At 44.8% G+C, this 27,738-nt stretch overlaps 2 protein-coding genes across 2 annotated transcripts in view; one reads left to right on the top strand and one right to left on the bottom strand.

Moving 5' to 3' along the window:
• The window catches only part of BFSP1 (beaded filament structural protein 1), a 19,858-nt gene extending 7,129 nt beyond the window's left edge, over positions 1 to 12,729 (top strand). The window contains exons 2-8 of the mRNA XM_010177125.1: positions 844 to 904; positions 4,228 to 4,323; positions 5,173 to 5,265; positions 5,856 to 5,963; positions 8,346 to 8,566; positions 9,947 to 10,032; positions 11,375 to 12,729. Of these exons, the coding sequence (XP_010175427.1) occupies positions 844 to 904; positions 4,228 to 4,323; positions 5,173 to 5,265; positions 5,856 to 5,963; positions 8,346 to 8,566; positions 9,947 to 10,032; positions 11,375 to 12,321 (1,612 nt within the window). The 3' untranslated portion in view covers positions 12,322 to 12,729. The remainder of the gene's footprint in view (positions 1 to 843; positions 905 to 4,227; positions 4,324 to 5,172; positions 5,266 to 5,855; positions 5,964 to 8,345; positions 8,567 to 9,946; positions 10,033 to 11,374) is intronic.
• A 4,529-nt stretch (positions 12,730 to 17,258) lies between these two features.
• PCSK2 (proprotein convertase subtilisin/kexin type 2) overlaps positions 17,259 to 27,738 on the bottom strand; it is a gene marked incomplete at its 5' end in the record, with an annotated part of 33,021 nt that continues 22,541 nt past the window's right edge. The window contains 3 exons of the mRNA XM_010177126.2: positions 17,259 to 19,034; positions 23,821 to 24,048; positions 26,672 to 26,772. Of these exons, the coding sequence (XP_010175428.1) occupies positions 18,548 to 19,034; positions 23,821 to 24,048; positions 26,672 to 26,772 (816 nt within the window). The remainder of the gene's footprint in view (positions 19,035 to 23,820; positions 24,049 to 26,671; positions 26,773 to 27,738) is intronic.

Genomic DNA, 27,738 nt, shown 5'->3' with positions numbered 1-27,738 from the left:
AAAGAGATAAACAACAAGAATCAAGAATTAGTAAGTTCTGTACTCTGCAGCTAAAAGGATGTTCTAGAAGATAATTCTGACATACAGATACAGACCCCTGATTCTTACAGAATTTGTACTGTTTTCTCAGCTCAAGGATAAACACAAGATACATCCATTGTTCACTCAGTACAGGAACAGCTGTGTTATGCACTTGGGGATGTTTTATAAATGCATAGGAGCAGTTGGCTACATGCAGTCCTTACAAAGACCCTCATGTGATTTTCACCACACTCAAATGTAAATTACTGTTAAAGAGGACACAAAGTTTGACCCGTCAAAGCATCCTAATAGAACATTATTTATACACAGTCAATATGTGAAATTGCAACCTTTGTGTTTAATGTGTCGGTCATGAAAATGCTTATTGAACAACATGAGAGGTAGAACAGAAAACCAAGTACAATGTAATTAAATGCTAATGTGCCACTGTAGCAAATACTCACGCAGTAACCACTGATGGATGGCTGTCACTGCAGTCTGCTGCCAATCCAATCCAATATAGTTTCGTTGTAAATAATCTATTGTTGGCCTTTCTCTGAAAAAGTGATAGCAGATGTGTGGCATTCCATTGTCTTCTGCTACCTAAGCTGAGGACAAGAAGTTAGTCAGTTCTGGAATTACTCTCAGCATCTGAGACCAAAAAAAAATATTAATGCTAAAGCATAAAGAAATCTTTTGTGCCCTTTCAAGATTCATATTCTGCTTTAGCGTGAAGTGTGTATTGTGTGTGATAGTGCAGGTGACAATGCAGTTTGCAAAAGGATGAACCATTGAACTTTATCTCCTTTGTTCTCTTTGCAGGTATAGAAATGAACGTGAATATCAGCAGAAGCTAAAAGAAACCCTTGAACGCCTTAATAAGGTAAGCCTGGAAAAATGGGAAAGGAAAGGTCTTCATCATTTTTTTCCTTTGATTTCATTTACTACAGCAAGCTGCTTTGAAGAAGCAGTGGGAAGAGAAAATGTCAGAGCAAGACATTTCTTGTCATTATGTGCTGATGAGCAGTTTTCCTTCCCCTCCATCCCCCTCCCTAGTGCCCTGCTCTGGACAGCCCTGCTGATTTTGGTCCCGTAGCACATGCCCTCCGCAGCCCACACCCTCAGCTGTGCTCAGGACTTCAGTAATCCTTCAGTAAGACCAAGGACTAGGAGAATCTACTGTGTAACACCCTATTCTGAGCATCAGCAAATGGCTCCTGCATTCATTTCAGGACCTGGAGCTGACATACGTGTTGCTTCTTTCACATCCAATGTGAACTTTGCAGATCACCCTTGCTGAAGATCTGGCACATGTCTAGGTGCCTTTAATGCCTCTCTTTGGCTTTCAACGCTCTTTTTTATATAACTTGGAAGACAGTTTCTCTCTGGGCAAATTAGAGTCTACACACAGGGGTAGATGTGTGGGTGGGTGTACTGTGCAGCCAAAACACACACCAGAGTCCGAAACATGACCGGAGAAAACATAATCGCTACCAAATACCTTCTTCCCCCCACTTTTTAAAATATAGCTACTGTATTAAAGTATATTTAGTACTGCTGTCATGACATGAGAAAATGCTGATTGTGTCCAAGTCTTGAAGTCTGGTGTGCCTCAGAGTCCCTCAGTCCCTTGCAGGATGTGGTCAGCCCTTCCCAGGACAGACCCTCAGCTTCCCATTTGATTTCCAAATAAAAGAGAAGCCACAAAACCCCCTGATTTGTTCCTTTCAGAGTGAAACATGAGGAATGTTTACATTGAGCTGCACTTTCCTGAACTAAAACCACTAGAAGAGAAGTAATAATAGTAATAATAATAATAAGACTTAGAGAAAAAGTAAAAGTTTACTAACATATTTAGGAATTTTACAAGCCAGATCTGTGAAACTGAGAAAGCTTGATTCATGAAGAAATGAATGAAGCAAGTCGTATTCTAGCTTTCCCCAGTTTTATTTTTCACAATTTATCCTTCATCTTTTGTCTTGTGAAGCAATTACAAGTGAATTAAATGGAGATTCTTTTTATTTGCTTGATACAAATGTCAGGAGCTGTTCTGCTTAAGCACTGTCACATCAATGATATGCATGTTTCATAGTTAAAAAAGGTGTGTTTTAGCATTTCTGTTTCCAATGAGCTCTAGATATCCTGCATCAGTGCTCTTTTCCAGTGTGCTAGCAGGACACCCTGCAAGCTCTTAAAAATTATTTGCGGAGCTAAATATTTTGTAAGGGGTAAGGCTGGAGCTGGTGCATCCATCTTCACAGTTCATCTTAGCCAATCTGTGGCTAAAGAAAAGTGAATTAATTTGACAACCCCAGGCCCAGCTGACAGGATCTTGAGCCACAGAGGGTGTTTTTACCCCTGGCTGCCCCCGGTGCAGCAGCTCCTTGTGTTGGGCCACCAAATGCTGGAGAGAACACAGCTGATTTTCTGTGCAGTGCCCAAGACTAGTCTGAAACCTGCATGTGCAGATGTAAACTCGTGCCTTTTCCAAAAGAGAGAGAATCAGCAAATGCTGGTTCTGGAGAGATCTAAGGGATTTCTCTTCCACAATAAATGAAAACGCTGCTTCAGCACATGGATCAGCGTTCTGGAATCAGCACCTAAAGCAGAATGATCTTTCAGCAGCTGAGTGAATAGCAAATACTGCAAAGTTCAGAAGAAAATGTGTATGCACTGCGCTGTTCTGATACACAGCATCAATGCAACTGGTCTGTCTGGAAGCAGGGAATAAAAGCAAAAGCATTTTTCCCCTTTGAAGGAGCATTTGGAAAGCTGAACACTGCTTTTGCTTAGTGCATGCAGAATTATTTGCTTGTCGGTATTATCTAGGGGCCTGGGGGCTTTATTTGGCTCCCCCCCAAACTTCCCAACGTGGCCATTGTCCTGCTGATCTTCCTCTCAATAGGAAGGCAGAGGAGTGCAGAAAAGTAGCGGGCATTACTGATGACTGGGTCCGAATGTGCTGGGCTGGATGTATCTGAATCAGCCGCTGCCTCACAAAGCAGAGGGGCCGCTGGAGAGGTCTCTGGCTGGAGGCTCAGCAGCATAATGGGACAGCTAACGTCCGCACATTTTTGGAATAGCGCATGCTGCGCACGTGTGAAAAGGAAAATCCCCTTCTACCAGTCATGTGCTGCACCCGTAGATTTCAGTGGTTTATTTGGAACCCGTGGTCCGCTCACTGAGACATTTTTACAGCTGGTAATGGCACACAGGTAATTTCAAAGGGACACCCTAACTGGTGGAGGAACTTACAAGTTTGGTAGAGCTGCAAGAAAGATTCAGTTGACCACTTTTCAAGATACTTTCTCAAAAGCAGTATTTTACCGTATTGGTTAATGATAAACCTAACCAAGAAGTCATGCATTAAATAGAAAAATAAAGCTGTTCCACTCACACTGATGTATTTGTAAAATACATTGCCAAGTTCCATGGAAATTACTCTGTATTCAAGGATTTGTATTAAATAACACAACATAGGATCTAAATCAGACCTTTGAACAGAAATGGAGATTTCACTGCATCTAAATACCAGTGCCTCTCATACCTGTGTACTTTGAATGATTGCTAGTCATACACCTTGTCCTCTGAAATAATTGGACGTTATGAACTTCTGTCCTCACAAATCCCAATGTACTATAAACTTCTGCAGCAAGGCGATGTTTTCCGGACTTGCTCATCTGATATTTTTATTTCCAGAAACGGCTCCAAATTGACAAACATTTGTGGTATTTGAGAACACACCAAAAAGAGTGAAAATACTTTGGACCATTGTGAGGTTTTTTTTTTATAAGTGCTTCTTTACTGGGGATATTAAAAGGGCATCAGGATACCTTAGGTCTTATCTGTTGATGTCATCTGTTTAAGATTCATGCGCCATTGCAGGCTTTTAGCGTCACAGACTGGTATTTCATAGCACGTGGCTCCCAGCATCCATAAAGTAGATGGTCAACGTATTTTGACAGTGCCAAACTGTATCATAAATTATATTTGTGCAGAACAGCAGTGTGTACAATGGGAGAACACGATGACTAAGGGGCCTGTTGTTTGTTGGTCTCATAATACTTTTTGTTCCTCCCAGGAGGCTTTAATTCTCCACGCAGGCTGCTGCGCGTGTACGCCGACCCACGTTGCGGCTAAGTGGCTGCTGTGGCTTTGGCTCTCCAGCCATACGTACTGACCATGCCACGTGTCTCTGCATTGCAGGAAGCTGATGAAGCACTGCTGTGCAACCTGGAGCTGCAGATTGAGTCCCAGTTCCTGCAGGATGACATTAATGCCACAAAGGACAGATATAAGAAGGTAACTGGCTGCATTTGCCATCTTCTCCAGCTCTTCCTTCTAGAGGCATGTGTGAAACCTTGCCCATCTCTGTGATCTGTTCCAGTGGCAAATCAAAGCAAATCCTACTTGTGTTTTGGGGAGTAAATACAAAATTTTGTATTTTCAGTGGGTGCAGCAGCTGCAGGGTGGTGGTCAAGCCCAATGGCTGGATGGCTGCAAGCATACAAATTGACTTCCTCAGGGTCCAATGCCTACAGCTGTAGCAACGTCTTGAATTTGTTGACCTGTTATGGTGATTCAGCCCAATGTGCTGGTCCAGCTGTCCTGTATTTCACGCTAAGAAGCCATTGCTTTCATCAGAGAGGGATACCCAGTTTTCTGGCTCAGAGCATTCCAGTTAGTCAGCAGACATAAGCCTGCGGCCGTATGATTATGCTGCAGCCAACTTTAACACATGCAGCCCCCTCCTCCTTCCTGGGAGAGCCGTGGGGCTTGGGATCAGGCCACTGTCTCATCTTTGCTGCTTTTGAAGGAAGAGCCTCACTCTTTTGGACTGCAAGCAAAGATATTTGTGGTTCTCATTTTGAAAATCTCCCGTGAAACTGGAAGTCACAGAATCTTTAATTAAAACTATGAGCTATATTGTCACTTAACTAAATGCCTGTAGTGTACCCTCAGCACGGTGAAACTGATAGCACTCCGCATGCACTCAAACCACAGTCCAAAACCATGTCTGAAGGTGAACTGGAGTTTTATATGCTGAAAGAAGTAGCTTCTTCTGGGGAATAAGCCTCAGTAGTGGAGCACATTGAAGGGAGCACCTTGCTATGGCATGTTCTGATGAAAATGTGTTTTACTTCACTACAGAACCTTATGGAAATCCAGACCTACGTCAATGTTTTGCAGCAGATCATCCAGACAACCCCTCGTGTGTCCCCTATAACCACTGGCATATATGAGGTAGGTATTGGTGTTGGTAAATACATGCTGCTCCAAGCAAGAGAGAGACAACGTTTACTCCTAAAGCATCCCGGATCCTCTAACTCCCACTCCAGGGTTAGTTGAAAACTGCAAGAACTATGAGTAAGTATTGAATACTGAATATGAGAGAAAAAACTAGCTGTAGCTTTGGAAAACTGAATTGTATCAGGAGAAGGGAGATTGCCTTAGTCCAGTGCACTCCAGGATATGTATTAGCCCCAAAAAGGCTAGTTCAAAGGTGGTTGAAGTAGTTGTGCTTCCTATCTGAGGAGGAGCTGTCAGGATATATGAGTATTTACAGAGAAAGTAAATCTTGTCCTGAAGGGGTGAATAAAAAATAAAGTGCTGCAGACTAGATGAAAACTCGGTGATTCCCACCAATATGAGTGGCTATGCCAAGAACTTTTATTAGTTGAAAGAAGACATGAGGTTCAATACCTATCTTTTTATTTATCATTTGTAATTTTCTGCTTGTCTTTACAGTTTATTTCCAGTAGCAGAATTTCTTTTGGCTCTTCTTAAAGAGTGAAACATACTTTCCTGTTCACACATTGTTTTCTCCCAACCAGGAAAAACTGATAGCAGAGAGGAGGATCCCTGTTCTGCAGAGCCAGCTGGAGGAATACAAGAGCATCCTCTGCCAGCTACAGGCACAGAAATACAAACTGCAGACAGAGGTACTGCCATCACTCTCCCTAAACACTACCATGGTGTTCATGAGCTCTGCTCTTTTTATGGTCACATGGTAAAACCTGAGTGACCTTTAACAGAGTCTTGTGAATTCAGATGACTTGGAGGTGTGTTTTCCATTTAGTTTTCCATCTTTTTCTTCAGCTGTTTCATTCCCATTCTCTCAGTGGTCCAAATTGTCAGGTTTAGATGGCCAGGGAGGGCTGTAGGTGTTGTAGCCACAATGAAGCCAGCTTTACTTATCAGAGTAGCTGATGGGAGAAGATTTCCACATTGCAACCAGATTCCTGCAGGACAGAGTCAGCAGGAGGTTGTGGTTGGAAAAGTCACACGGGGCTGGTCTTGCTTTCTTTCTTCCTGAGCTCAGGATGGAAAGTGGCTCCATGAAAAATGATGTGGGACCTTCAGGGCCCAGTCCTTTCCATCAGTGCCACATCCAATGCTGAGCTTGCTGTGAGAAGGACTGGACAGACTTGGTAATCAAAACTGAAATAGGTGTCGCACTACATTTAGCATCCTGCGTTCATCCCTGTCACTACTAAGCACTCAGTCAGCGCCTCTCCTGTGTTCAGACACTGCCAGCACCAAAACCATCTGCTTTTTGCCAGTTCCTGATTTGCAGAAAATGACTGGCCAAGACTTTGACTCATTGCTCCTGCCCATCTCCCAGCCAAACCTGCTGTGAATCAACCTTCCTCCTCCAGCCAGTGTCTCCCAGTGAGAGTGCAGTGCAGGGATGGGGGCAGCAGGAGGTGGAGGAGCAGCTAAAGGTTGCAGTGAATAGAAACCAGACCTGGATAATTGCCAGTGGCAGGTCTGCCTCCACCCAGCTCAATGTTCCTTAGTGAATAGGGGTGGAGAATGAACACCTTATGTCCCTCATATACAGTTCCCTTTGTGCCTTGAGTTGTCCATCCAGGGTGAGGGGAGTGATATACTGGTGTAAAACACCTTTGGGTGGGATGTTGGACTCCTCTGGACAGCCACAGCAGCAGCTTTTAACTTCCTGAGCATAACTTCTTTCACTAGGGCACTCAGGGACAGTCTTACCCCCAGGTCTTTTCTTCGGTCTCTTTCTCATGTCCGATGCTCTGGTGGAAAGGACACATGCACTCTGGGAAGAGTAAGAATCAATACAGTGATAAGTAAGATAATGAATCAATACAGAAAAAAGGGGAGAAAATCAACCTTCTGCTGGCAGACGGAGAGAGACACTCTGGGGAATTAATTGTGCTGCTTTCAAAATCAAATCCTCGTGTCCCATTTAGAAGGAGTTTATTAATTAATTCATTCTCACACCTTGAGATTCAACCTTATGAGTGGAGGTCGATGACATGATTGGTTGTGACAGTGAAGACTGGATCTGATCACTGGTCTGTCCTCGAGCTCCTTTGCTTTCCTGTTTCTGGACCTGGTAACTGTGTTGCTGTGAGGCTATCGACCCCACCTCATGAGCACTGAACACTAAAAGGGTCTTGGGAACCTGTTGGTCTGCTCATACACTGCAGTGCAGCCAAACTAATGGCAAGGGTCTTGGCTCCTAAATTTAGGCTCTTAAAAGGTTTTTGAAAATCTTCCCTGTAACGTATAGAAAAAAATCAATTATTAAAGAATCCATTAGTCAGTTATTGCCTCACTAGCTTTTTGTGAGTTCATCTCTTTTAAAAGCTGTTTGAAAAAGGGAAAAAAAAACCCCAAGTGATAAAGAAACTATAATAAATAGCTGAAAATATCAGAAGAAAGTGAGAGCAGAATTACATCATCAAATATCCCACCTGTAACTCCTGCCCCTTGTTTTTGCAAGGCACTTATTGCCACCTCCTGGTTAATATGCTCTTCAGCAACAGGAGTTGGAGCCTTACTGCACAGCCGTTATTTTTATTGCTGAAGTAAAAAAGCTGAGGAATTGAATTCAAAGGGGAAGCTTTTTATTTAAAAAAAGACCTTTTGTTAACCTTCAGTGCTGGGTCTGGGGACCACAGAGCCAGAAGAACAGGTTTTGCCCAGGCACATTTTCCCAGTTAAGCACTTTTGCTCTCCTGGTAAGACACCACCTGCTCTGCTGAGGCATCCAGTGAGCCACGGGTCAAGACATCAGCCAGCCTGGTGTGTGTGGGGAAGGAGATGCCACACAGCTCTTCCCCTGGTTCATGCCAACCCTGTCGTGCTTATTGTGGAACAGAAGCCTTGGGACAGATAAGGGGGCTGCGGGGGGAGTTAGTGGTTTTGAATAACTAAACAAATGAAGTGAAACTACCGCTGTGTTTGAGCAGCGCAGCCTCACACGTTGTAATAAAACATGTCTGACCTTTAATTACTCTTGAAATGCTTCAGAGCTGCTTCTTTCACCCACCCATTTTGTTTACCAGACAACCATGCTGGAGCAAGCAATTAAAAACACCCAGGAGAGTTACGACGATGAAATTCAGCTTTACAACGAGCAGATTGAAAACCTTAGGAAAGGGATAGAGGAGGCCGAGAGGACCTTGGAGAAGTACACGACTGACTGCCGCCAGCTGGTGATCTACCAGCAGTCCCTGGAGAACGAGCTGGAGCGGTACAAACGTATCATCGAGAACGAGGACAGTCGGTAAGGCTGGATTTCTGAACTCTCCCAAAGGGGCCAGGAATCTCTGTCATCTCATGTGAAAAAATGTGTGTTTGAGGGCATTTGATCCACCCAAAGCTATCGCCATTTCCCACCTTTCACTGGTAGATATCCAGGGACAGGAATCTAAATAGATGCAAAATCTGGTCCAGCCTCTGCCAAGGAAAGGGTCAGAGCCATTTCGAGCTTCTCCTTTCCATACATTCTCCTTTCCAATATATACTGTCCTGGCATCAGTGCACACAGGTCAGGAGCACACGAAAGCAGTTTGACCGCCCACTCCGCTGCCCGGGTGTTAGTGAAGCTTGCTGGGGCAGGGTGGTCTCGCAGGGCTCAGACAGGGCACATGTCCTGTAAAGCAAAGCACTCATCACAGCAAACCTGTTCTTCAGGTAAGGGGGGAAAAAAGGGTAGAGTATGAGAAATTCACAGGGATTTGGGTTGTGTTTAAACCTACAGAGGAGCACTGGCTCCCTCTAATGCCAACCGTCATCCTCAAATGAGAAGAGGAGCTGGGCTGTCCCAGCGGCGCAGCCGGACCAGGCCCCTGTGCACCCAAACTGCTGCTCTGGGTTGTCCAGAACATGCAGGGGAAGGACACTCACTAATAATCAGTGTCACATATGGGGAACAGATATTTCATCAATTTGCAGCGTCTCATTGTGGACACTGTGTTCTGGTTAGGAGTGTCAGATCAGGGTAATTCTCGGTGCCAGAAATCAAAATGTGCATCACTTGTGTATCTGCAGAGGGTGTGTATCCTCCCTGCGGGCCAGAACGTTCTCTCCAATTCTGGCAGAGCAGACTGGAAAGGCCACAGATACGGTAACTGGTTTGCATATAGGCCAGCCTCTCAGTTTTAATTTCTACCCCTTAATATCACTGACTCCTCAAGTACTGTCCAAGGAAGACTGCCCAGTTCTCCTCTTGCCCTTCTGAAGTCAGGCACATGCAGGTGACATCGTAATAGCTACCAAATTTCCTATTTTACCAGCCAGCTTCTGCGGCTCTTGCTGACCTCTGGTAAGTGTGGACTGACTGTTTGCCCATCCAAAATCCTCCCATCCTTTCAAAGTGCTGTGCTAAATTCCAAACCTGTTGCTATGGGGTTTAATTACTGGTGTACTTTACGGAATGGAGCATCCCATGTCTCCTGCTGGTGGAAACCAGGCTTGCTCCTGTGAAGGTGCTGCAGCTGTGTCGATTTTCCCCAGACAAGAAACAGGCTCCTGTCATTCTCTTTGACTCCTCACCACACAGAAATGCATTTCTTTAACTTCCATACTTAATTTTGCACAATTTTACTTGCTCTTGCTGGAAATGAGGGGGAGAGTTCTGACTGATGCACGTCTTCTCCGGCAGGTTAAACTCTGCTATAGCAGGAACGCCAGTCACACTCTTCACGCAGATCTATAGACCTGTCCAGCCTCAAGCTTCGAGGGGAAGAGGTAAACCTGTGACATGTCTTCCTGTGTCTGTCAAAAGCAGCATCGTTGTATTTTAAGTTGGTTTTCCATTTGTCTTCCATACAAACACCAGCCGTGACAGCCTGACTCCAGCCTCACGAAGTAAACGCAACAATTCCAGCTGGCTTTGGGACAGGCTGTCAAAGGCCAAAACCACAAGAACAAAGAGTTTCTTTCTTTGCCAATTTCTGCCATTTACTGCTTAGGCTAATGAAGAGAGCAAAGCCAAAAGGCACTTGAAACTCTGGGAAGAGCTGGGGGTTTTGTGCTGACTTGTTGCAAGTCGTTGGCCCACACTGGAGTCGTGTGCACAGGGCATCAGGGCGTGTTGAGTGCCGCAGGCAGGCAGGGAACACTTTTTTGGGCCTGTTTCTGTCCCATGACCTGGTTTCCTCTGAATGGTGTTTCCCCCGTGTTGTATGATTAGAAACAGGATACTTGTAAACCTGGTGACAAGGAAATGGCCAGGACTAAACTAGTGAGGCTGCTCTGAACAAAGAGGGGAGGTGGTTTACAGAAAGGTGCTGGAGGTACTAGCACACGGGGTGACTGTAGCTTACATCCAAGGCTCACTGGGGGTTTACTAACAACAAACTAACCTGAGAACGGAGGTAAACCATCAAATGAGAGCTTTTTTGAATGCAGCTGTCATTTTTCTAACTGCGCTGGGAACCACAGCAGTTCTACATGAAATGGGTCCATAGTGCCTGAGGCCAAATTCTCAGCAGCTGTAAATGACTGATGTCCTGCACAGTGGTGTTTTCTACCTGCTGAGGATCCGGCGTGTCTCTAGCCTCACCTCTGCTTCCTCCCTGCAAGGTGAGCGGGGCATTTCATTAGGGTAGTAGGTCCTAGTGCATTACTGTACCTGTGACATGGGACAAAACAGCTGCCTGGAGAAAAGCATGCTAATATCTGTCTGTCTCTGTGTTCCCAGTACCAACCTCTGCTCCAGCTGTTCCTGCCATGGAAATCAGCAGCCTCCCTAAGCCCTAGCAGGAGTTGTAAAAGCCAGACAAGTTATTTCCACTCAGCCAGGCCGTGCCTGTAGCTTAGGGCACCTGGCACTCTGCCTTAGGAGACAAGGTTTCTTGTCTCGTTAATGGGGCCAGACCCTGCCAGGACGCCTGGGAGGAAGGTGCTGAGCCTGAGTGCAGCAGCAGGCGCTGAAGGCTCCGGCTGAGCGTTAATGCAGTGTCCTGTGCAGCGCATGGTTGTCCATTCAGGTCTCCCCCTGCAGCAGTGAGGGGAGAGGCAGCTCTAATATTTGCAGCCACTGCGTTCAGCACTGTTTGTTGTTTGCTTTGTTCTGATTTTTCCCCAGATATCACCCAGGCCATGCAAGACATTGCCAGTGTAAAGCCCAGACAAAAAGCTCTGACAAAGAAAATTGCCAGGAAAAAGGAGCTGATGTCTAAAGATATAACCGACGGTCTCTCTCCTGAAAGAATGTATGAAAGAACTCCGGAAGGTTTTGACCAAGATCAGCTGGAGTTTAGGCAGGAAGGCTCAGTCACATGTGAGCCTGAGCAGGAAGGATTAGAATTTGATGAAAAAGAAACTGGCCCAGAGGACGTACCTGATGGAGCCCAGCTAAGTAAAGCCTTCGATAAATTCTGTAACATTGTGAGGGAGAAAATAAGAGTCCACAAGAGACCGGAGCCTAAACCTGAAGCCCCGCCCAAAGGGCGTTACGTGCTGGTCACAGGGGAGGAGGGCTATGAGGAACCTTGCATCTTGGCCCCCTGCATCCCAGCTGTGGGAGGGATCACAGTTTCCAACAGCAACGGGAAGGTGATGAACGGTGGTGAAGTGGAGCCCATACCAGAGCTGCCAGAACCTGCTGAGCCACCAGAAAAAGAGAAAGGGGATATCTGTGAAAGGAGGGAAGAGCCTGAACTCGCAGATAAGCAGAAAGAGGAAGAGAAAGAAGACATTCTTGAATGGGGCAAAAAACCAAGAGCAAAAATTGAGCAAATCACAAAATATCCAGAGATCTCTGAGCCTGAGACAGTTCCTTCCCCTGGTCTGATAAGCCCAACTGAGCCAGGAGTCCTTCGAGAGACAGAATATGACCGAGAAGATAAGCAGGGCCTTTTGTTCAGGGAAGCAGGCTTGCCTGGCTCCATGAGCTACGAGAAGGTGGAGGTGGTGGAGTCCATCGAGAAGTTTTCAGATGACAGAATTCAGACATACGAAGAGACAGCGATGATTGTGGAGACGATGATAGAGAAGACAAGCAAGAAGAAACCAGGTGACAAAGGCTCCTAAGTGACACACACCCTCCCTTGATAGTCAACTTGTCTGGCATAGTTATTAAATGACTGTTTTTTTTTCCTGACCGAATGATACAGTAGTGAGATTTTTGCTGTTTGGTATGGAACAGATTGATACCTTGATGGCAATCCTGTCTGATGTTGGCTCATCTTTGGTGCAATGACCGTTAGAGCGCTCCAGGGCAACCAGTAATAGGCACATTCTATGCAACTGATTTTCATGATTGGGAGAATTTGAAAGTAATTATTATGACAGAGCTGCCTGACTTTCCACAGCATCCGGGACAAATTTGCATATTCCTCTACCGCTCCTGTAGCTGCCGTACGATTCCCCATCTCTCAGACAGCTGCAAATGTGACACTTGTGATATCTGGTTCATTTAATAAAAGTTTTGCCTTCTACTGAAGATACCCACTGTGGGTTTGTGTTGCCTTTACCGTTGACTAATGGTCCCTGCTAGTAAACATCAACTGACTGGGTGTGCAGGAGTTTTTCCAGGGATGGGCTGGCTACTGGTTAAATAACCTATTCCAGATCACTCTCATTTACAGTCTTTAAATATTGATGAGCGTGGCAGACCTGATCTAAAGACAAACTCTCTGTATTTGAAATAAGCTCTTACTGCGTATCTTCTCAGAATAAAACTTGAGATTACACCAAAACGGGAGATAACTCTAATAAAAGGTACTAAAGGCATCATTTGTCCTTCACCAACACAACTAAGGTATCTGTGAATGTCAGCAAGCTTTTGAGCAGACTGCAGCCAAATCAAAAGACTCTGTTTTGGTGTTTCCTTGTTAAGTATTTCCTCAGCCTGGAGTGTTTTGCAGAGTTCAATGCTGCCACGTGATCCTGTCGCAGCCCGGTCGCCTGCAGTCCCATGGAGCTCCACGGGGCTGCTGGAATAAGCAGTGCCTTCCCATGTCCCCATGCCTGGGGAAGCAAAAAGCAACACTTCTGCAACTGCCTCTTGCAGCCTCCAGAAATCTTCAACTCAGGAAAAAACAAAACCAACCAAACAAAAAACCCCTTCACTTGTGTACGTGCAAATCCCGAGCACTGTTTAAAGTGCTGCTGCATCGTTTAGGCCTCAGCTTGGCTTCAGGCACACAAATAATCCCAGTTAAGTGAGGTGCTTTTCTAGGCTGGGGTCTACACATCCCTTCTCCTATCCCATCCCATCGCAAGTTCTCTAAGTTTTGTTTCAGCTTTTGGCATTGTTACGCCTTTTCTTTTCTGGCTGATTACTCTGACCAGCTGCGGAGGAGGGAAGGGGCTAAACACCACGTGAGCTGACAGCCCTGAGCCTCGTGGCTGCCCCCTCACATCACCCAGGCCTTCCCTTCCATAGTGTGTCAGGTTTGGGTGGGGTTATTTTCTGAGTGGGTTCCAAGGCAGGTGTAGTATCCAATATCCAATCTGCTGTGACTGTGACATCTGGTAAAGTGGCACCTTCTTGCAAACAGGGACAGGTGACCCACAGAGTCACACTTTTGTTCAGGGTTTTTTTTGTCGCTGCTGTTGCGTTGAGCTGCTGTGGGAGGTTGTCCCAGGCACGCCTTACGCTAAAGTGTGTGGTGCTTTTCAGTTTAATTTATTAACAGTGTAAATAACCGCAGAGGAGGAATTTATCAATGTGGACACAGGCTGCACTCTGGTGAGCTGGGAGCAACTGCTCAGAATAACTGCTGGACAGAGCAGGTATTGACTACTGTAAGGTGGGGGGCAAGGAGGGGAACAACCAACCAAACCTGCAGCAATAGGAAGTCTGTTTAATAACTCTGTCAAAAAAAGCCCAGGGTGGAGAGGGACTCAGGCAGTACCCAGACAGAACTGGGAATTCACCCCCTCCCCCCCCCATCTGATGTCACTGCAACACAGAGCTTCATGCTCAGCACACAGAGAGCCTCGGTCGGTGGAAGGGAGGTGGCACTTGAGGAGAGCCTGGGTTTGGTGTCTCATCTGTGATTAGTCCTCGCCACCTTCATCTGGTTTGTGCTGTGGTATCACCACTCTTCACTGCTGACACAGAGATGGTTTTCTGACACTCGTAAACCTTGTTCAGCAGCCATGCAGTAAAAAAACCACTCCTAAAGTGGGTTTGCTGGTACTTAATACTGACAGCATCACGTACTGCATTGCGTAGGCGGCTGCCTGAGGTGCAAGACGTGAACCAGGCTGGCGCTGAGCTGCACCATGGACACCAACCAGTCAAGGACCGTGAGGAACTATGGCTGAAATTCTGCTACGATCTCAGACCTGCCTTCCACAAACACGGCGGCTGCCCAGTAAGGCTGCAGATGACAGGCATCTTTCTGTAAATTTGTATGAAAATTGTACAGAAAACCACTAGTGTTCTGTTGTCCATGATGACAATGCTGAAGGGTACAGTAAATCCCATGATTTGTGTGCTAATCTCTGCTTTAAATGCAAATTCTCAATGAAGTATTTAAATGCTAATTTATAAAGTGTGATGGTGAAATACTTGTGAGCATCTGTGCAGTAGAGCTGGGGACGAGACTTAGGTCGCTACAGGCACATTCTCGCTGCTGTGGCACTCAGAACCAGATCAGGAGGTTCCCTGCCATCTTCTACTGCTGCAGACATGGTAAAAAAGTATTAAAAAAAAAAAAGAAAAAAAAAAAAAAGACAAAAAAGACATGTACCCTGTGCCATGGGAACACTTGCATTAAAAAAAGTACCCCAAAGTGTGGGTGGGAAGTAGGGAGGAAGAGGGAAAGGGGGGTTTTTTTGTGGACCAGTGCACCAACAGTAGAGAAAAAAAGAAAAAAATAAATCTGCTGCAGCATTTCCTTGGGGCCAGAACTGTGGATGAAATGTGGTGCAAGAATGTCCCCGTCTCTCTCCCGACACGTCCCCTTCCCCACAGCGGGCGGCAGGTCAGCACCCGCATGGCTGCGTGCCACTGCAGCTGCCCTTGGAGCCAGCGGGTCTGAGCCACCTCAGTAACGCCCAAGGCTCTTCCCATCCTGTGCCCTTCATCTCGTGCGTCCCACCGCATGGCAGAGGTAACGTAAAACCTGCTGGTCTTCAGCTCTTGCTGTCAGGTGTTTTGGGGGATTGTGTTTATTTTCTGAGTATCCAGCTTACATGGGATACAGCTGCCCCACTGGTGGAAAAGCCGAGGAGTAGGAACTGTCCCACTTCCAGCGGTGTGTCACCGCCCGTGTGTCTTTGTATAGGCAATGATGATGATAGGACCTGCCAGTTTACAACAGCTCTTTATTTTACTCATATTATAAAACATCATCACAGGGCTTTAGTTAAACAGTGTTCACCTGTTTCAAATCATGAGCTTCATTTTTCCCTTTTATATAAATACTAACAAATTAACTTTATTTTCCATCAATACCATAAAAACTTGGTCTAACTGGACATATTTTTCAGTGATCCCCTGATGCAAAAACCCCGAAGAATCTGAAGTAGATCTCTATATTGTATATACACTTAGTTTTATACAGACTTATATCAAAACTCACCATTTCTGTATAGCACTCATTATTGTGATCTTTCGCTTAATTATGCCAGTATTATGAAAATATGAGCAACCATCTTTGTTATTTTGCTGCTTTATAAGATATTTAATGATTGAACAGAGAACTGCAAAATTACATGAATGCAATGGCAAATCAGGTACACGTTCATTTAAGATTTCCACATGGACTTTTCTTACTCCAAAACTTTTTTCCATGTTAGAAGTCCTCCAAAAGCTTCCAGTTGCCTCTTTCTTTGAACACATACACACAAAAAGTTATGATATGCGTGTATGTATTATACATTACATACCATATGTAATTCTATTTATAAGCAAATATATGTAACATACTCTGAATATACATATTGTATGTAATATATATGTATATATACACAGAGAGAGAGAGATACCACGCGTGTTGTATGCATTTAGAGGTGTATGCATAAATAGCTATGTATGTGGTCAGTTCTGTCCCTCTGCTATGTATATGCTGCTCTTTCTGGGAACTGGGTGCCTTCCACAGCAACCCGCTGCCGCCAGCACCATCTGGTCACTTCCAGAGACACAAGCAAACCTGTCCCCGACCCGCTGAACTGCAGTGAGGTTGGGCTCGTGCCTCGTGAGCTCCAGTTCATGCTTTGGAATGGACCCATCTTGACCTTAAGTTCTAAGTCACCAAATTAAACCCAGTTGGCACTAGAAGGTATTTGAACAACTAACCAAGAGCACTTTGAAAATAAAAATCACAGGGGGCCCAATTCTTCTGCCGACGCCTGCTTTATCCCATGACTCGACTGTCCAGAGGGACTGCTGCACGCAACGAGGAGCCTGTGAGTAGTGCCAGGCTGCTTGGCTTGGCTTTAGAGTGTCATTCACACAGACTTCGAGTAGGCTGAGCTGTTTATTTTGCATGTGGATTTGTAAAGGAAAGAACAGGCCTTTTATGGAAAGAGAAAAGATGGACATTCACTAGAAATAACAACAGAGATTGTATATTCTTAAGTGAAACGTGTGCACCATATAGCCTTTGGGATACATTTTTAATTTGACAGATAAATATTTACTTACTGAATGTGTTTCTACTCCTATGCACCTGATTAACCAGGAGAGCTCTTATTAAAATGTTTTAGATGAATACTCTGCATATTAAAAATACATAATAAAATTCTGAAACCAGTCACTGCTAAAAAGTAGATCTTGGGTTCTGCAAAAATGCAAAGCACCTGCTTAAAATGAGAATTTGTGTAGGTTCACTGATGGCCTTTACTTTAGTTTATTATGTGCCTAAGTATTTGCAGAATCAAGACCCTTTACTATTCAAAGGTTAAATTTGGGATCTCACACCTGAGAACACGTAGTGGTTACTACAGTGAGTAATCCCCACCAAGGAGAATGTTATGTCTTGTGGCAATAGCCAGAGCAGACTCTGAGGGTGAGAGAGACTGACTTTACTCATGTGTGAAAAGTGAAGGTGGGACTGACTCAATTAAACAGCGAAGAGCAATGATTACCAACAAATCTTCCCAAAAACTACATTTTATTTCCCAAGAAGGCCAACTTTGCATTACATATTAGTAACTTAGGCATCTTTTTCTTCTTAAATATATTTGTATAACATAAAAATAACAAATTCCATTTTTAAAAATGAAATTTGAATTAAAAAAAAAAAACAAAACCAAACCCCTTTGGGACTCAAACCGTGTACTTCAGATTTCTCGCACAGCAGTTTAGGGACAGGGGTTGTAAACCCCAGAAAACAGGGGTCTGTGGTTGGGAAGGTGACGCAGCTCATCTGACGCTGCTGTAGTGCATCTCGGTGTGGAGATAAGCAGATGTGCTTTTGCACACAGGTTGCCAGAAATCCTACAGCCCTACGTGCTCATTCTGCTGTAAGATGGGAAATTTATTTAAATTGACAACATTTAAAAAAAAACCCAAACAAAACCAAAAAAACTAAGAGGGAAACAAACTTGTGCTTCTAGAATGCCCTGACCCTGTTTGCAAAGCACTTCCCCTTGTCACCCGGCTTTGGCATCGCTTTGCCTTTCTTATTGCATGCCTGTTGAACTATTTTGTAGCTGAAGCGTTGGTGTGTCTGTGGTGTAGGTGTAGAGACTGAAGAAAACTCTCAAAAGAATGGGATTTCTGTAAATTGGGTTGGTAAATTTTCTTCATCTCTGGATTATTTCTTTTTGTAGGGTCTAGTGCTGCTTTGGGGAACGTCCCACTGATGTGGGAGTGATGCAGAAGGAGCTGTTAGACATTCAAAGATCTCTCCAGCCAACCTCCTTGTGATTCCCTCTCTCACAATAATTTTTAAAATGTGCCCATTATCACCAACGGCCAATGTTAAAATTCAGTTCTTTTTTTTTTTTTTTTTTAATACAACCAAACAACATTTACCACAAAAATATGAAGGGAAAAGCCATCAACTTCTTTGCGGGTTATTACCTATTTGTATGACACAAAAGAAAAATCATTTACAGCCACAAACTGTACACAGTATTTAGTGGGGACAGTGTATTTGTGGTTTAGAGTAAAAAAAGGATTGCTTCAGTGGTAATTAAAATAATTATTGATGAGATATAAGACTTTAAAATCAAGAAAGTGTGATAATTTGGCTACAGAGACGATCATTGTAACATGTCTAACACAGAGGTTTGGATAGTAGAAAGGCGAGTAGAGGGCTCTGGGGAAGGACAGACACCGTCATGCAGAACAGCACTAGTTCTTGCTCAGTATACTCTTCAGGCTTCTCTCCACTGCTTCATCCAGTTCTTCTTCCAGCTCCTCCTTCTTGGACATGGCCAGTTTGGACTGATAATCTTTTACTATTTGGTCTATATAGGGTGCGCTCTGAGTCCCGTGCAGCATCAGTGTCCACTCCTTCAGCACGCCCCGCTGTGGCAGACTGCCCACAAACCCAACCTCAAGAGCCCAGGTGCCTCGGGGGTCTTCTCCCCAAGTGTGTGTGGTCATGAAAGGCCATTTGTCAAAACCCACCTTGGAGTCGTCATCCCTGGGGCGCCGGCTCAGTAAAATAGACTTTGTTCCCATCGGCGAGGTCATGTTGATGTTGAGGTCTCCTCGCCTGGTGGAGTTCACAGTTATAACCGCTTGGACGTGTTCAAGGTATCGGACAAAGTTCTCCTTCCCCTCACAAGCATCAGTTGTAAGCGTGAGGACCAGCTTGCCACTTGGTGGTATCTTTCTGCAGGTCAAAAGATAATTAAACAAATTAAAAGGACAGAGATGGCATGACAAGGCTCATGCTAAAACTACTGAGGTTTGGTGCCTCACAGAAAAACCCTTTTCCTTATTCATACATGGAAAAAAGTAAGGAAATCGTCGTTGCAAACTTAGCCAGAAAGAGAACATTCTCTTTTTTAGAAAATGATATCAAAAACCTTAATTTGAAAATGCTTTATGAAATGTACACCCACGCAAAGAGAGAAGGAATACCGTTAACAAGTACATGCTGCTCTTTAAGAAATATTAACGTATATTTAATAGTTGCCTTTACTTATCACTGCTGTTTTGGGTAATTGCATAATAATGTGTATGTTCAGTAGAAGTCAGTCATGTCAGACACTTTAGAAGACAGCAGCCAACAGCTGTCTGGAGTCAGGAGGAGCCACCTGCACAGAATTTCAGTGCAGTCCCACTAAAGCCTACCTCCTTCTGATTTGGAAAGCGGCACAAACAAGGGATCCCAGGCACACCGAGGACACCTGGTCACCGAGCTGCCACAGTGCTGCACTGTGAAGTCACAAGTTTCTTGTTTTTTTTTTTTTTAACTCAGTCCCTCTGAAGGCAAAGGAACTGTTTTGACATGTGTCCCAAGTGTCAGCAGAGAGGCAGACCCACAGGCAGAGCACAGGCTTGGTCCGTGCCAGGCGCATCCATCCCTGCCCAGCTCTCACCGCGGAGCCGGCAGCCACTGCGTGGGCAACCCCGCTGCCCAGTGCCTGATAAACCCCGCGGGGTCAGGCTGCGACTGGCAATTACCAGCTGCCTCTGAAACTGCCTGGCAACATACACAGGAACTGCAAACAAAATTCCTCTGTGTCTTCACCATCAGAGTGCTGACAGCAGCGCGACACTTCAGTGAAAAGAAACACCTGAAAGACAAGAATTACTGTAATCATTAAAAAAGGGAGTAAGTCACACAAGACTCCAGCCAGCTTGTCATTACCTCTTCCAGTGGCTTCCTCCTGACCTGGGTTTTGCAGTGAAAGAAGAGAGACAGTCCCTCTAAAAGGGCACTGGCCACGCTGCGGTGGTGAGTACCTTCTTTTCAGAAGAAATGAGCAGCAGCCTTTCCCTTTGCTAATGAAACAGCGTGTTCTTTAGAGACCAGTGAAAGTGTCTCCTCCAAGCCCAGCTTCCAGGAATTCTCCTCTTCTTGAGATGTGCTCCAGGTACTACAGCTTAGTCCATCACTAATTGGCTCAGGCCTCTCTCTGCCCCCCTTTCATGGAGTACTGCCGCCTGGGAAGTGCTTGCAGAGTAAAAAGACATTCAGGTCCAGGTCCCCAAGGCAATTAAACACTTACCTTAAACCGAAAAACCTGCCTTGTTCTGAATCTTATGGATGCCCTGGAGCAGAAGCTGGTATAACATAAATACTGTATAGCTACAGTATGTGAACATATAATACCCTCAAGATTTACTCTGTGTGCCAAAGCAGAGGGAAAATGCACTATATGCAGCCAGAGGTGAAGGATCATCATCTCACACTAGTCACATGCTTGCAATTTCTCTGCATGGGAAGCAATGTCCTCAGAGCCACCTGGACCGATGTTGTCTCTCAGCAATCGGACTCAGCTCTGTCACACAATGCTTCACTCCCAGAGCTGTGAGGAGCGCTTTCTGTCTCCTCCAGTAAGTGAGGGAGGACACCACAGTGTGAGCCCTTCCTGTCTCTCAACACCAAAACCCAAAGAAGTAAGAGCAGCGTTACCACTCCATCCGCCCTGCAGACAGCTTTTCTCACCTTCTTAAGTGCCGCAGCACAAAAGTTATCTCAGCTCTCTACAACGCACGAGAAAAGGCTGGCTCTGTTCCCCCTTTCCTGTTAATTAGGATCCAATGCTCTCTGCTTTGCTAGACTCATTACTGCACTCCAGGTGAATCGCCCCAGAGAAACAAAAAGAACCAGGAGTGGTGGAAAAAGCCTGACATGAAAGGAGCAGAAGAGGAGGGGGGTTTTCCACACCCTCAGTGTGTCACTGCCCAATTGCTATATATATATATATATAAAAAATAAATAAAATGTATATTCACTTTTGCATGTAGTACCCAGTGAGAGATGAGCAGGGGGAGCTATCCGCTCTCTAGAAGCGCGCTCCCGTGCTCCTGATCCTCAGCTACAATGTCCTAAATCATCCTTGTATCTCCCTGAACCAGCCAGATTCTGATTTTTTTTTTTCTTTCTTTTAGCTGACCCAACAAAAATCCCTTTTCAGGGAGAGTTCCCATCGCCAACAAGTGTTTCCACAAGCAGCAGAGAAATGCTGCACTTTCCCGATGGCTTTCAGCACAGTGTATATTCTAGGCTGCCAGTTCTGTTTCTGCTGCTCTGGCACACACCTCTGGATCAGCTCCTCACCGACCTATCTACAGTGAATGTGTGTTTATATACACAGAGTCTATACTTACAGAAACATCTAGAGAATACAGATATAAAATGTTGCTCCAGCAAGGTCAAACTAGAAAAATAACCCAATTATCCATGGCAGAAGTGCAGTGTAGTTTTACTTTCCAAGGAATCTCTAGAGATGCTGGGACTTAAGTAGTTTTATTTACAATTCCAAAAATGTAGATGTTGCAAGTGATGCTGCTTAACATCTCCTGTCAGTGACATTTGCATTGGGGGATGGAAATACTACAGTAGTCCTATTAACATATAGATGTGTCAGGTAATTACAGGGGGGGCACCAATACAGACCACACACTGAGATGACCTTTCAGTGGAGTGTCCTGGGTTTGCTAGGATAGAGTAATTTTGTTCTTAGCAGCTAGAAAGCTCTGTGTTCTGGTGTCAGGGTGGGGACTGTTATGAGAACAGTGTTGGTAAGGTACAAGGACATGGTGTTTGGGTAGTCTGCAAGTGCAAAGGATTGGGAGGGGGGAAGTGTGGTAATTAGCAAAACCCAGAATTGACATTTGGCTCTGCCAATGAGATATTCCATCTCATATAACATCATGGTCAGTATATGAATGAGAGCTGACTGGAAAAGGTCGGGGGGGGGAAGGGGGTGATTCTCTCGGGAATCACTTGGGCTCACTCTTCCAGGATTGCGATTGTGGTTTCAGGTTCCTTTTCGCTCCTCCGGGTTCGTTATCAGCGGGTGGTGAGCAATTGTACTCTGCATCACTCATATAGATAGAGTTGTGTTCATTATCATTACTATTTTAATTTTATTTTACTCTAATTATTAAATTGTTCTTGTCTCAACCTACAAGTCTCCTCACCTTTACCCCTCCAATTCTCTCCCCGATTCCCTGGGTGTGGGGGGAAGGGGGGAGGTGCGAGCGGCTGTGTCGTGTTTGTCTGCCAGCTGAGTTCAACTGTCACACAGAGTCGGGTGGTGACTGACTTGGTTGACCTGTACAAATCTGTGTGCTGTGAGCCTGGAGCCTGTTCTGGCTGCTGTTCTCCAAAGACACCAATACAAGGCAGCATATTTCTCAACTCTGCAGCTTGTTGGGCAATGACAGCTCTAGGGAAGCTTTGCTGCAGTTCTGGATCCCTGGGCTGGAGGAAATGCACCGTCACCTCTGCTCTTCTACCCCTTCAACAGCAGAAATGGGACAGAAAAACAAAGGCAGAAGGAGACAATACTACAGCAGAGTACGTGCCTGACTCTGGCTCCGACTGTTGCCAGAACACCTCTATCACACTGTCTAATGCGTGGAGGAGCCAAGCCTACGGAAAGAAATTTTCTCTCTTCCTCTAGGATGATCCCTGTGCCAATAAATGGGGCTGCACTAGAGAAACAAGATTAGTTATCTGCATCTAAATTATGAATAAACTAGAAATAGCTCAAAATGAGTGTCAGCACTCTCATTTGCTTCGTACCCGTGAGCATGCGTAGGCCAGATGAATTAAAACTCAGATCTCAGCTGTAGAACCTTGGATCCTGCAAAAACAAACCCACCTGGAAGGCTGGGAACAAACTTACTCTGCCTGCCTGAGCCATGTGCCAGGGTGGCATACTGGTTTACTTTCTTCTTCCAGTAGGATAACAGTGCCTTCAAAACTGGCACTGAAGAGTCAAATTTCAAATGGTATAGACATAAATTGGCCATTATTAGGTTAGCATTTCAAATAATTAAATTGAACTCTAGCTGTCGCAGTCAATTAGTATTAATTCATTCACTTGTTGACTCATTCACTTTAGCACATGAAGGTAAATCAGAAAATAATTTTACTACCTAGCCTGCAATTAAGAGATGTGAAGAACATAAACCAAACACAATTAAATGCTGTAGTGTTCAAACTGAATCACTGGTACCTGTAGATGATTGTTTCAGTATTTTGGAGATAAAACTGTCTGCTGGAATATGTCACAGAGACACGACCTGGCTGACAGTTATTTTGTGTGGCAGCAGTTTCTGTAATTTACAGCGCCAGCCTCCCAGATTTCCTCTCGTGCGCAGGCTCTTTAGTCACAGAAACTTTGGCACAAACACTCCTGTAAGTAGCCAGGAGAAATGGATGCTGCTGTTTTCACCACTGGCACCAGCAATGGTGAGGCAGATGAGCTGTAGAATGCACTCTTCCAGCACACCAGGAACTGAGAGATGATGTGGTTTATTCTGCCATCTCAGTGAAATGGTTGGAATGCTACTGGTAATGTTAGACTTTCTTAGAAAAAAAAAAGGTCATTATGTACCTTTGACTATCTATGTCTCTGTCAATGTATTCACATGCTTGTGGTCTCCTAAACACCTGGAAGAAGCCAGACGTGTACACCAGACTATTCACTTACTCAGGTTCCTGTATTGACCCTCCAACACAATGGAATCTCTCGGGAACGGTCTTCCAGTCTTTCGCCATCTTAACCATTGCTCCCGCGTCCAGGACACCATAGCCAAACAGATGGTTGAATTCCAGCCCCACGCCGTTTCGACGCCACTGATGAACCTCGTCGTGAAGCTGGTTCCTCTTGGAGGTGAGCACTGTCAGATGCTGCATGTCTCTCCATGTCAGATCCAAGCTGTGGAAGACAACATGAAAAACAAACGGTACAGTATTTCCAAGCAGATACTACAGACAGACAGCGTGTCTGAGCAAGCCTTGGGTCAAATCTGCTTCTATGAATAGCACAGAAATTGTATCTATACGCGTATCAATAACAAAGCTGCTGCTGATTGCAGTGGGAACAAGAATAGAATCACAGAATCATTAAGGCTGGAAAAGACCTCTAAGATCATCAAATCCAACCCATCAATAGTTTTTAATTCTATAGTACTTCCCCAAAACATATTCCCCCAAATTGCAAAATAATTTCTGATTGTTTCCCTGTTCTTGAAAACAACTACACCTTATAAATCCACTGTGCAATTTTTAAGCTAATTAAAATGAGTAGGGTATTCTACCAGATCCTGAAAAGAATGCAAAAAGAACAGCATGATGACAGAATTTTGCCTAGCCTTCCTCTTAAATCTTGCCTTCTTTTCCTCGCCTGCTCCTCGTGCTTCCCATGGACCTTCTAAGATTCACCCAGAGAAGCCCCAGTCTGATGAAGCTGATGAGCTGTAACAATCACGGTGTTGGCAATTTCAGAATTCTGTGAAGATGGGTATGTGGGCTGTGGGTGGCTGTGGGTTTGCACGACAAGGTGTGGCAGAGGTTTGTCACCCGTGATATAGTAGCATAGATGGATACAGTCAAGTAACACTTGTCCAGATTCATGATCGTTTTTCATCATCAGCTCTTGTCTTGCTAGATTTGCAGTGATTATGATGACAGGAAGGGCACTTAGAAGTTATTATTCTGGAAGCTTTAGAAGTGACATTCTAATTCTACACAACTAAAGCCATTCCAGTTGGTTTATGATGAACTCTTTCAACATTACAATATGTCTGATTCAAATCTTCAACCTAAAAGGATCCGTTTTTCAGCCTTCCCTGCCCCAAGCAATAATGTGTGCAGGCTGTACACCAGAATAGCCAATTACTGCCATTTTTCCAAGGTGACACGAGTTAGCTGAAAACCAGATATCGCTGGCACCATTCTTACTGAAACCTCTTAACAGCTGCTACCTATCCTGAAACTGTACTTCCATTTCACAGATCCGTCTGTTTCTAGTGACACGTCAGGCATAAGGCCATCAGGCAGCAGTGGTCTGCAGGGGAAGTTGTTGGCCATTCCTGGGGAGGCCGGTGTAAGGCACCCAGGGTAGTTCTGCGCCCTAAACTGGAGGTTTAATAGAGCCAGCCTGGAAGGAGACAGGAGACACTGACAGTTCCATCTTCCACCCCCACCCCTGCCCTTCTTCTCAGCAAAGGCTGGAAACCCCATTGCAAACCAGGGGCATTAGTCTTATTTCTACCTGTGACAGTTTGGCAAGAGTAATTCCCATCTTCATGGAAAGCCCAAATGAAGAGGAATGGTAATTACTACTGAGATACTAAGGCTGTAGACCAGGTTAAACACGCAGTGGTCAGAAAATTCATTAAACCTTTATATTTTTATGGCCATCATTATTTATTACATCATGGCTGTCCCACTGAATGAATTTAATCCAAAGTTAAACACCTGGGGTCTGTGTTTTATGTGTATAAAACCTGAAAAATGAGACTTGACCCAAGTCAGGCTCTGAGCACAACAATCATTGCTCTGTTAACGACAGAAGCTTTCTCTCCTCGGCCAAATCTTCATTCTTCTGCATCCTGGTGAAGAAAATGATGTACACAGTGCTAGTGCTCACTTCATGCCATGGTTACAGCAACCTGAGCAAATGTTGTCTCACTTCGTAAAATAATTTAACACAAAATAAAAAGATGGCATAGGTTATTGTGAGGAAAACTTTTCCTAATCATTAGAGAAGAAGATAATGAAGCAGGATGTACAAGAGGTCTCCAATGCCATGAACAGCATGGAGATGGTAAATAGATAATGGATATTTCTTTCACAAAACAGAGCAATTAAGTAGCACAGAAGCAAATTACCAGCAATGAGTTAAGAAAAACCAAAGGAAACATCCCCCACCACCATCGCCAAAAACTATTCTCACTGTGGAACTGATTGCCACTGGATGAGACAGGTGTCAAATATAGACAAGTTGAAAAAGAGTTAGACAAATTCAAGGAAGATAAATCTGTCTGTGGCTATTAAACAGGACAGGCTGATTGCTCTCTCCCCAGACCACTGGCTGCCGAAGCTGTTGTTGAAAGATCGCTCTTAATGCCCGTTTGCTGTACTCTCCCCTAAGCATCTGTCGTGACAGACAGCGTGTGGCACAGCATGTACTCCTGGCTGGTATCACAGGGTCATTCTTATGTTTTGTAGGCTGAGCATTCCCCACTGGGTATGCGGAGAAATGAAAGAATCTCTCCCTCCAAAGAGTCCTGGAGAAGACAAACCCCTGGAAGCAGTGGCTGGAGAGGACACAGAGAGAGTCGGCCAGAAGGGATCTGTTACACGGCCTTGGCAAGGCTGTTGCTCCATCTGTAAGTTACCAAGCATGTCACTGCTGTGGCAGGCAGCTCCTTGGCTGCCCGTTCTAGCCCCATGCCAGGACAGCCAACTTGCAACAACATTAAACGAAGGTCAGGCCCTCCAGCCCCCCCAGCCTGGCCTCTCTAGAGCTCACAAGGAATTTCTCAGCAGCATACTTAGCCTCCAGGGCCAAGGCGAACACTCCGGCTGCTTCAGGGGCAGCTGCAGACGTTCCCGAGTGACGCAGGGTGCAGTTGCCGTATAAATCCGTTGTAGCCTGCAACGAGATTAGAGGTAATTAATGAAACTAGCTAGTCCATCTTCCTCACAGCTACAGAAAAATGCAGAAAGTGGAGTTTGTGCCCTTGCTCTTTACAGTAATTGTGTGTTTGTTCCTAGGATCTGTTTTCTTCTTTAGAACAGTGAATCAATTTGAAAACAGAGCGAGACATAGTTACAGAAGGTGTGAACGCAAGAATAAATTATGATGTGGGAAAGCAATGTTCATTACTGCTTAGAAGTCGTAAACTCATATGGATGTCATTTATTTCCTACAAACACAGTCTAACCAAAGGCCTTAAATTCCTTTGTTCTTATCAGAAGGATGTGAAACAAGAATTATTAGCTGTGTTGAGCTTTCTGACATTGTGCAACTCCAGAACCACCAGCAGTACCAGGCTGCCACCTTCTATGCAGATTAGTCACTAGAAGAGACCAGAAGGAAACCTCAGAAGTACATTTTATGGGGGTAATTACAAAGGTGCCACACATCATCTTGGCTGGTATCAGACAGAAATCAGCATTTTTCCATCTGCTACTGCACAGGGGCATTTAGGATGCTACAAAGTGTCTTTGAGTGTGAGAGAGGAAATGTACAGAGGCTTTTGGCAAAGACTGACCTTGAGTTATTACACCTGCATTTTCCACTCTGTGAATTAGATTGTCCTGGCCAGTCTAAAGGTGCTGAAGAGCAGAGATCAGTACAGGGGAAGGAAATCCCAGCTGAACAGAAACTGCATTATTTTCCAGTTTTAGGTACAGCCTTATAGGGCACCTGAGTGCGATGCTCCACACTGCTCAGTATGAGACTGAGGGTGATCTGAACCCCCATGTTTCCTCTGGAAGTAACAATGTCTTCCTGCTCTGTGCAGCTTCTAGTACAGCAGAAGTCTGGCTCATGACTGCTCCACCAGTACAAGTAATGCTGTAGTACAGTACAGGTGTTGACACTTAGTTTGAAAAG

This window comes from Antrostomus carolinensis, unplaced genomic scaffold (genome assembly GCF_000700745.2).
Source record: "Antrostomus carolinensis isolate BGI_N321 unplaced genomic scaffold, ASM70074v2 scaffold48221, whole genome shotgun sequence".
Taxonomy (NCBI): Eukaryota; Metazoa; Chordata; class Aves; order Caprimulgiformes; family Caprimulgidae; genus Antrostomus; species Antrostomus carolinensis.
This window is presented reverse-complemented; position numbering and strand designations above follow the sequence as displayed.